General features: G+C 37.1%; 1 protein-coding gene across 1 annotated transcript; it reads left to right on the top strand.

Moving 5' to 3' along the window:
- The first annotated feature begins 3,586 nt into the window (after positions 1-3,586).
- On the top strand, positions 3,587-9,830 carry LOC579165 (cytochrome c oxidase assembly protein COX11, mitochondrial). The gene is made up of 5 exons (XM_011673523.2): positions 3,587-3,710; positions 5,492-6,072; positions 6,556-6,711; positions 7,855-8,022; positions 8,848-9,830. The coding sequence occupies exons 2-5, from the start codon at positions 5,521-5,523 to the stop codon at positions 8,992-8,994; spliced, it is 1,023 nt and encodes a 340-aa protein (XP_011671825.2). The 5' UTR covers positions 3,587-3,710; positions 5,492-5,520; the 3' UTR covers positions 8,995-9,830.
- Positions 9,831-10,441: the final 611 nt, after the last annotated feature.

Raw genomic sequence — 10,441 nt, 5'->3', positions numbered from 1 at the left:
CCAAGGAGTATTGAGATCTACTACTGAGATCATTGCACTTATGCAGGGCCCCTATATAATCATGAGTTATGGGCCTCATCTCACAACTTTGTTAACAACAAATGACATTTATTTTGGGTGAGCATTTTTTTTAAATGGGGCCTAGATGTCTTTTCTTTCCTTATTTTTATCTTAAAATATTGTCAAAAATAACTGAAGTGTGTGTTGACATGTGCTCGTTACCCCGTTATAATATAATACTTCACTATTTTTTGTAATAGTCAGAGCAAGTATTAAGTTGAATTTTACATATCTTCGTCAACCTTTTTTTTATATTGTTTTACAAGTTACTTGTGTTCTGTGCCTGACATTTATAGGTAATTCCTTTTTCAAGTTCTGTTAATACAGGCTAATCTTTTTAAGACCATCATATGTTCCTGAAACTCCTAGTTTAGGTACAACAGTGCATTTTTTGACATTTAAACAAGAAAATGTTGGATATATTTATGAAGTTTTTGATGAAAACGGGTAAAAAATTGTTTTGTGGTGTTCTGCGTTGGCTTAGACAAAAATTATGTGCAAATTAAATTTAGGAAATTTTGATTGACAAAGTCATTTATTATTGTGTCCATACTGTTAGGTTTAATAGTTTTCACACAAAATTTGAGCCTGTCTTGTACATCAAAATAAAACCATCTACAACATTTCGGTCTGAAAGATTGATGTCTTTCTGGCAAATACAAAACAGATTGATTTATGCACCCTGTCATATTTCATTATCTCTAAGATTATCAGAATTTGTTTGTGTTGAGTGTTTTGTGCAATGAATTATTACATATATGCAAAAGCATACATGAATATGTATTTAAGTTCCCCCTTTTTGCAGCATATACTGTTCTGATTGTACTGATTGTAATTTGTATTTATGAGTTATTTTGACAATGCAAGCTGTGTCCAACTTTGACAAAAAAGGAAGTAAGTGCTAAATGACACACATTTCTTTTCTTTTTTTCACTTAAGATAAGCAAAAGTAAACGTGGATGGGTTTTCCTTAATATAGCGGTATGCTCAATTTTATAGAGAAGGTCGAGTTCTGGTAACATTGAAAAATGAGTTGTGAGCTTTGTTATTTTGTTTACATCGGTTTTGAAGAATATTTGTGCTAGAAATGTCTCCTTTAAAGGTTTGCTCTTCAAATGCCCTCAGATTCGTTATTTAATGAATAATAGCTGAAAGTTTTAGGAGTCCTAAATATGGACCAAAACTTCATCCAAGATGTGTGTATGTTCCCATATACCTTTTTTTTTGTGTGTAGTTTTTAATCAAGATTGAGTCGTTTTATTTTCATTTCATCTCCAAAGCCTCACAATGGACATAATCAACATTTCCCAAATGTTTCTTTCACAATTTTCACAATTTCATGACATGACCAGCTCTCTACTTAATCTTTAATTCTCCAAACTTGTCCTGTATCATTTGTTTGACCATCATTTTCCCCATATTTCAGATGACAGTTGCTTTCTTTTGTCAAGTTGGGCATACTTTGATGTGTCCTATTGCTTTCCACTTGGTGCAAAAATCAAAAGAATGATGATGAAATTATGTAAGCCTTATGTAACATATTGAAAGAAAGGTATTTCTGTTGTATAATTTGTACATGCTTTATAAGTGTTTCTTCCAAATGAAAATGATAATCTGTAAGAAATGAATTATTTTTGTGGCATCGCTTTTGAAAATAGGTACTAACTGTACTATGTATATATATATATAAAATTATTTGTTCAGTTTGTATATAATTTCTCGAAATAAAGAAAAGAAAGAAACAATAATTTACCTTTTGAGAATTACTGTGTCAACGATGGCGTTGTAGTGGGAGATGATCTTCAGTTGTAAGTTTAATAGCCATTGCACCTTATGACCAAACTGCGACTCAATTTGGGAAGAATTTACTTCATGATTTTATTTTTATTTCAAAATGATGATTGCTTTCAAGACTTAAGGGCAGTTTCACTTTCAATACACTTGTATATTCCATAGAACTTTTGGTCAGATGACAAAAAATGTCCTGCATGGCACATTTCAATAGGTGATTATTATCGAAGCCTTTTGAAATTGCCTGATGTTGATTTTTGAAAAGTCTTTGCAATTGTCTCGGTGGTTTGTTTGTAAAATGTGCAATGGTCTTGCTATGATACATGGATGAATGGTAGCGAGAGAGAAAGAAAAATAGAGTGAGGGATACCGTAGTAAAGTCTAAGTGTTTGTGCCTGAACGATCAAAGAGGGAAGTAGATGTATTTATATAGGACAGAAGGAAGGAGGAGAGAAAGGATAGAGCAACAAAAAAAATGGATGTGGATTGTAGTGTGAGAGCAAAAGTGAGACGGAGAAAAAAATAAGTTGAAGAGAAAGACGGAGCGAGGGACCAAGCGAGCGTCGGAGGAGAATAATTGTGGATGGTAGTGAGGGAGCAAATATCAGAAAGTTGGAGAGGGAGAAGAAATGAAAGACGGAAGGGGGTGGGGGTGGGGAGTGTGTGTAAGAGAGAAAGCTAGAGAGATTGAATAGGCGACGAAGAAAAATATATGTGGATGTAGTGAGGGAGTGAAAATGAGACGAGAAGAGAACATCTGAGAGAGGGATGGAGAGAGAGCAAGCAAGAAATGAATTGAATGAGCGACAAAGAAAAATCAACATGGATGGTAGTGAGGGAGCAAAAAAGGATATCTATGAAATTTGTATGAGCAGTTTGATTCAGTAATTGTAACCTGTATGGACTTAACACATATTGGTTAAAACAAAATACAGATGTGTGTGAAGTCCATGTGGGTTACATTACAATTACACATTGCCATCAGGTTCCTGACAAGCAAAACAGAAAGCGAACATGTATAAACAAAGTTAAAATATAAAAGTCATGCATCATTTTAATTAAAATGGAGGGGCACAATATGTTTTAAACGAGTGGCAGGCACCTTCAATTCGCCAGTCATTTGGGTAACTTTTTGGCACAAAAATACAATTTTGGTTTCTTCTGATCAGGAAAGGAGATTGATACTGAGGCCTATCTTATGTTTTAAAAAAGCCCCAACAAGATGTTGCCCATGCCGGAGGGGCCGAATTTGTGTTTCTAAAATCTCTGGTAAAGGGGTACTTTTCTCGCGACAAAGTCCGCCCCAAGAATTGATTTTAAAAAGGGGTGTTTTTCCCCCCTCTTTGGACTCCTAGAAATTTAAAAACGGGGTTTCAAAATATCAAAAAAGTGGGTGTTTTTCTCTCTCTCTCTCTCTCTCTTTGGACTCGTGAGAAATTTTAAAAAGGGGATTATAAAACATCTTGAATATCATACATAGGGGGGTACATTGAGCAGTGTTTCGGATTTAGGGGGGCCCCAAAGCAGGAAAAAGCCCGCAATAAGCCTGCTAAAGGGGGGTTCAGAAATGTTGACAGTCCTGACATAAGGGAGACTTTCAAAGGGATGGAATGAGCAAACGCGTGCCGGGAAACGCGTACCCCAAATAACACTGAGTGGGGGGGGGGGGGGGGGACCATACCGATTCTTGACCATTGCAGAAAGTTGTCCAAGAAGATATTACGCAACTTGTAAGAAGCATCTCATTGCGCATGCGTATTTCACCTATGGACCGGTTTTGTAGCCTGATGTAACTCGGATGAATTTTACAAAATTGGTGTTCAGTTGTTCACGACTTATGCTTACAATACTGAACTGAGGTAAGATGCTTTATGTTTACTGTATTTCTCATCTAGCTGTATTTATTTCTACCATTAAAGCTTCGTTTTCGTGTACGTACATTATTTAGTCCGTATAAAATCAAGATTGTTTGGCACTACAGTCCCATACGTTCCGAAACATGTCGTGTTTTGTGAAAATGATGATGGGATGTGCAAAGTTCGGAGAAAGTTCTTGCACCTTTGATATTAGGAATGTGACAATCACATTCGATCCATGTTTTCTAATATTCTACATGAATTTGTTGAAATCAATTACTACCAAGTGAACATGAAAATTATAGACTAGTCTACAAATTGGTGCAACTAGATAAATTAATCGGAATAATTCCACTTTTTTTCCAGCGATATCATCAGGTTATCATTTATCAAGAATGCGTTACAACCTACAAAATACACGTCCTAGTTACAGACAAAAAAAATCCAATTTGCACACAATAGTTAACGGATAGTTTATTAAAAACAACAAAAACAATCTTTCAGATCTAGACTAGATAATTACAGAAATTGCCAAGAAATATATAGATGGAGTCTACAATCTTTTTACATTTACCTTTAGTACTACCGCAAATACTGGAAGAATGCTGAGACAGCAGTCGAGCTTCCAGGTCTATCTTCTTGGTCTATCTTCTTGCACTCATACTCTTTAATAATAATTCTCATTATATGCAAGGGAGGCAGAGGGGCAAGAGGTTGCATCTTGACTGGACAATGTACCATGTACAATGTCCCAGGAGCAAAGAAATTGAAAAAATCAGTTCGAGTATTGAGAGATATGACACTGTTCCTTCCAGCAACGATCAAGCCTGGTTTTGAAGGCGTCTATGGTGGGAGCCTGAACTACTACTTCAATTACAATTACAATTACTTTACAATTTTGATGACATCTGTCACGCCGCGGCCCAGTGCAAATGCAAAGGACAGAATATTCTTCATGCTTTTGATAGAAGAAGTTTGACTAGATCTACTCAAAGAATGGCTAAGGTGGAGAAAATGGATTGAAAATTTTAAAAAATCAGGAAATAATGTTATGCTTTTTGATTAAATTTCAAATGACAAGTCACTCCTGGCGCTCCCGATAATTACCCTGGCTTTACTTTAGCACGGTTGCCATTACGGCGCTCTAGCATTTTAAGGAATTAATTTCGGCGCTAGTGTAGTTCCGTATCTGTTTTCAGAGGCTTCCCGATGTCGGATGTGATCCAAATTCAGATGGAAAATGCAATATATGATTATGATTAAAATTAGTAAAAAATTGGGCTAAAATTCCTTTGCTAAGAATGGATATGAATCTGCTAAAAAAATGGATACGGAACTACACTAGCGCCTTAATTTCTACCAATATAAGACAGGTATGTGACTAAATTAGATTTCCAAGTCTGCAGTAGAGAAATAAAACGATGCATCAACTGCATCCAAAACCAATGCAGTTTATCATGGATCAATTTATATCTCTCCCTTCAATTTTAAATAAGTTTACTTTCAGAAGTTGGTTCTACAAAAGGGCTAAAGAGATAAATATATACTGGTATGTAGATAAGTAAGTGTGTAGTGGTGCAAAACTATCATACTCATAGTTAATTGTAAAGGTAGCTGGTGTCTGGTTTGAATTTTGCATGAGCCCAGAAGTACTGATAATTTAGTTGCAGAGTACCTGCAGCAGTAAATAGCTTTTGGAAAGACTTTTTCTTCATTCCCTCTGTCTCGTTGAAAACTTGATTTTTTGATTAAGATTGAGTATCAGTTGGCTTTTGCTTTTTCAGTTTCTCCACTACAGGAAAGCATTGGAGACATGATGCAGGTGTCATCAGCTCATCTCCTTGGTTTAGCCAGGACTGCATCATCTGTATCAGTTCCTCTGCAACGGGGCATTCTCCATAACAACCTGCTTCAGAGAATCACCTCCTTGAAATCTGATCATCTCTTCCACTCAACCAGTGCAATGAGGAATCCTCTACATAGATCCCATATTTCACTTTTCAAAGCCATGACATCACACCAAGGATGTGTAAGAACTTCTCAAAGTGCCCTCAAACCCTCGTCTCACTTTGGACAAGGATGCCGTCTAGCTCACACCTCCAAACCATTGGGTTGCATGAGTACCACATCAAGACTCTCCAGGCCCAATGAAGGTCAATATCTCTTCAGGAACTGTCCACTTTATGCCACAAGAGGTCTTTGCGTGGCAGAACCGGTGCGTTTCAACAGCTCGCAGAGTAGGAGCCAGACTAGGAGTGCATGGCGGGAGAGGAATAAATCTGTCATGCTCTATGTAGTTGCTGGAGCTGTCCTTGTGGTCGGGTTTTCATATGCAGCCGTTCCCCTCTACACAGTATTCTGTCAGGTAACGTACCAATACATGATTTTATTAAGTAAAAATGTGGTAGAACTACTCAAGAAATTCTTGCCTTACTAGAGTGTCATGATAAAAACCTTGCTATAAAAATGTTTACTTGGGAATCAGTACCATGTCAATTTCTAGTTTTGCTAACATTTTTAAAGTAATGGTTACCTCAAGTCAGCAGATGTGCATAATAGAGGAAGAACCTTGATTTTGAATCTTAAATCAAATTTTTTACATTTAAAATCAACATGTTAAGTTTGCCCTTGATAAGGTGTAAACTGTCATAATGCCAAGAAAATCTAATTTTCTGTTGGTCTATATTGACAAATGTATACATTAATAACGAATCAGATGTTGGTTAAGTATATCAGCTGAAAGTATATAATCAGGTGAACCAGATAAATATTTTCTAAATCTTACTCCAACAATGCCCACAAAGATTGGTCTAACTGTATTAATTAACCTTTGACCTTTGACCTCCAGGCCACAGGATTAGGAGGTCAGGCTACTGCAGGTCATGACACTGAGAAGGTGGAGACCATGGCTCCAGTGAGAGGTAGAGAGCTCGTGATCCGATTCAACGCAGACACTGCTGCCAGCATGAGATGGAACTTCAGACCTCAACAGAGTGAAGTCAAGGTTAGTCCAATCACAAAAGCATGTGCTTAATTACAGAATACTCCACCATGTGTCAGGACAAGTAAAGTGTCGTAGTCGAGTGGTCTAAGCACTGGACTTGGAATTCAAAGGTCGTGGTTCGATCCCGATACGGCACTAATGTCCTTTGGCAAGGCATTAATCTTCATTTGCCACACTCGATCCAGGTGAGGTAAATGGGTACCTGGCAGGAATTAATTCTTTGAAATGCTAGAGCGCTGTAATGGCAGCTAAGTTAAAGCTGGGGTAATAATGAATGCGCCTCGGAATAGAATTTTCTAGAGAAATGCCTATTATTATTATTATCATTATTACAATGGAGATCAAGACTAGGGTCAGGGCTTGAAAGGTGTTGTGGCCTAGTGGATAAGTCACCAGGCTATAGATCACAAGGTCCAGGGTTCGATTCTCTGCCATGGCACTAACATCCCGTAGCAAGAAATTAATCTACATTTGCCACTCTCTACCCATGTGAAGTAAATGTGGGTATCTGAAGCACCTTATGGAAGCACTGCTAAAGCCAGGATTATAATAGTATTCAATATTTTGTATCCTTGTGTAAAATTGTTCTTATTATTCTATGTACACCATTGTAAATAGAAGTTGAAGAATTTTGTATTGGAAGTTTAAATAGAAGAAGCATGTACGAAAAGATACAGCTAGAGCATTTTACATTTTGAACTCCAACCCCTTCAAGGTTGTACCTGGTGAGACCGTGCTAGCCTTCTATTCAGCTATGAACTCTACAGAACCATTTGATGCTATGAGAGTGACTACCAAAAAATCTTCTCAAAGTCAAACCATTATAGGGAATGTTTCCATCTACTGGTACATGTTTTATTGTTACCCATCATGATTTTATATTCCAGTAGGCCTAACCAAGGTTTAATGCCTGTTGGATTATCCTTCTCCTTATGTGATTGCATAAATATGCTCTTACTATATCCGAATTAGTTTGGTTATACTTCTTGTTTTGTTTTTGTTGTTATTATTATTGATATTGGTATTATCATCATCATCATTATTATTATTAATATTGTTATCATCATTATCATTATCATTATCATTATCAATACTATTATCATTATCATTAATCATATTCAAATCTAAAACCCACCTTTCCAGCTTGTCCCTGGTGAGACGGCGCTGGCCTTCTACTCAGCCATGAACCCTACAGACAAGCCCATCGTTGGCATCTCAACGTACAACGTGGTGCCTTTCGACGCAGGACAGTACTTCAACAAGATTCAATGCTTCTGCTTTGAGGAACAGCGGCTGAACCCTCATGAACAGGTATGGTTCTATTTAAAGAGAAGGTTGAGTTCTGGGACTACAGAGCCTTGTTGTGCCAGTATAAGCGATAGTGAGACCAGCTTGGGGGGGGGGGGTGTTTTACAAAGATCCTAAGTTGAACTTAACTCTAAGTTGGACTTAAAAGTTATGGAAAGCCATTTGTAGCCTTTAAATAAAATATATTCAAAAGCAAAAATTCAAGTATTTTAGGCATTTCATAAATTCCACATCAAGAACATGAAATCTTGATTTAAAAAAATATGAATGAGTTGAATCAACAATTATATGCCTTTTAAAATAAGTTTTACAAATATTTTCATAGATGCTAATGGCCTTCCATAACTGTTAAGTCCAACTTGGAGATAAGTTCAACTTAGGATCTTTGTGAAACACCATCCAGAGAAAATAGCAAAGATGCTTGGGGTGATAGAGAGAGAGAAGGTTGTGGAGTAGTTTTGATAGTATAGGTCAACAAGATGTTGTGATACAAGTTCAATGAGGGTCACATTTGTGGTTGGGTCAGGTCAACTAAAGTGTCTTTCTTGTGGTAAGACATTTCAGGTCATAAAAACCATGTGAACTTACAAAGAAGGTGAAGTGAAAGTAATAAGTAACAATCGAGTCTACTGAGGCTAGCATGATTTCTTGGTGTGGGTCATGGGCTCACGGCCCAGTCAAACGATATAGGATTCTAAGATATAAAGGTGTAAAGTTATTCAAAGTTAAACTAACTTAATCACCCTGAACCACCTGGAACATGCTTTTCAGAAAACTTTTTACCAAGACCCTGTTTTCTATCTCTCTTCTTTGATTGCTATCACATAGGTGGACATGCCTGTGTTCTTCTACATCGATCCAGACTTTGATGAAGACCCAAAGATGGCAAAGGTCAATAACATTACTCTGTCATATACCTTCTTTGAGTCAAAGGAGGGGCTGGAGCTTCCAGACCCATGGTCAAGGCCGGAATGACCATCAGAATGAACATCACAATGATTATCAGAATCAGCGATCATCAATTAGAAAGACCATCAGAAAACCATCAGTTTGACCACCAGAATGTCATCATTATTAATGGCCGTTGGACTGGCCGTCAGAGTGACCATCAAAATGACCATCAGAGTGAATATCAAAATGACCACCAGAGTGACCATCACAATGACAATCACAATGATAGTCAGAATGGCTATCAGGATTACCAACAATGAACCACCAGAATGATCAACAGAACGTCCACTAGAATGATTATCAGAGTGACCATCAGAGACTGACCATGAGAGTGACCATCAAAATGACAATCACAATGATAGTCAGAATGGCTATCAGAATGACCACAATGAACCACCAGAATGATCAACAGAACAACCACTAGAATGATTATCAGAGTGACCATTAGGCTGGCCATCAATAACGAAGATCAAAATGACATTTTTTAGAAGAAAAAGTTAATTTGATTATGAATTATTGTCATTATTCTGTGATATTCAGTAATATATATTAGACACAAATTGAATGGGTATATAACTCTGGACTTGCCCTGCAATGCTCCGTCCATCTTTTCAGTACATAATAAATACATCTACTGATAACAGTCTGTTTTCAGAGCCAGAAAGTGTGTCAATTACGAAGTATATGAGTTAACGGCTTAACGCCTTTCTAGCTCCAAACAGGTATGACGATATGACTGTTCATTCTCAGGTGTTTTTCCAAGGGCAGGTCCACACACGAGAGTCATCTGGGGCCCGTTTCACAAAGCCTTTTTTCAATGACAAATGTCAAAAATCAGTGACAAATCTGCTGATAACCAATCAGAAGCAAGGATTTCACTAGCTTATAACAAAAACTGTCATTTGTCACTGATGACAAGTTTTGTGAAACGCCTCCCTGGTTAGTTCTTTCTCCATCCCTCTTTACAATTAGCCTTCTGCTGTAATGTGTCATATGTTGTATAACTATCACATCGGACACCATCCCAATATTTTGTTGTTACTGGTCGTAAATCAATCTTATGCAAATTCTGAAAAGAAGGTGCTGCCCTCTATTGGTGAGCAAATGTGAGGATATGTTCATGTTTGGCTAAAATTTCATATCTAGCTTATGAGGTAAGATTTTTAATGCATGAATAGAAACTGTCAAAAATCCTTTAGTTACAAGGATTTTGATTCAAGACAACAATTTGAAGGAAATAACTGACTTTTAAGATTTAGATTGTTTTAAAGCTGATCTGTACTAGTTTATAGGAGGGATTAGACCATTCTGCAAGGTCACTGGACAGGTGGTTATCTCATCAACTCGGCTCTCAATTAACATGGTCACCGATTAGGCATTGTTTTCTATATAGAGGGAGCAAGTAGCTACAAGTAGGACAGTGTGGCTTTAAATACGAAGTATTTTTAGTGTGGGCATGTAGGTCTGTGTA

This window comes from Strongylocentrotus purpuratus, unplaced genomic scaffold (genome assembly GCF_000002235.5).
Source record: "Strongylocentrotus purpuratus isolate Spur 01 unplaced genomic scaffold, Spur_5.0 spur5_scaffold_14, whole genome shotgun sequence".
NCBI lineage: Eukaryota > Metazoa > Echinodermata > Echinoidea > Camarodonta > Strongylocentrotidae > Strongylocentrotus > Strongylocentrotus purpuratus.
Note: the sequence above shows the minus strand (reverse complement) of the source record. Positions and strands in the feature narration are given on the sequence as shown.

Excerpts from the sequence above, each read along its gene's own strand:
- LOC579165 (XM_011673523.2), top strand. The coding sequence starts at position 5,521 with ATGATGCAGGTGTCATCAGCTCATCTCCTTGGTTTAGCCAGGACTGCA. Across the intron at positions 6,073-6,555 it reads TCTACACAGTATTCTGTCAG|GCCACAGGATTAGGAGGTCA; the intron begins GTAACGTACCAA and ends TTTGACCTCCAG. Across the intron at positions 8,023-8,847 it reads GGCTGAACCCTCATGAACAG|GTGGACATGCCTGTGTTCTT; the intron begins GTATGGTTCTAT and ends GCTATCACATAG.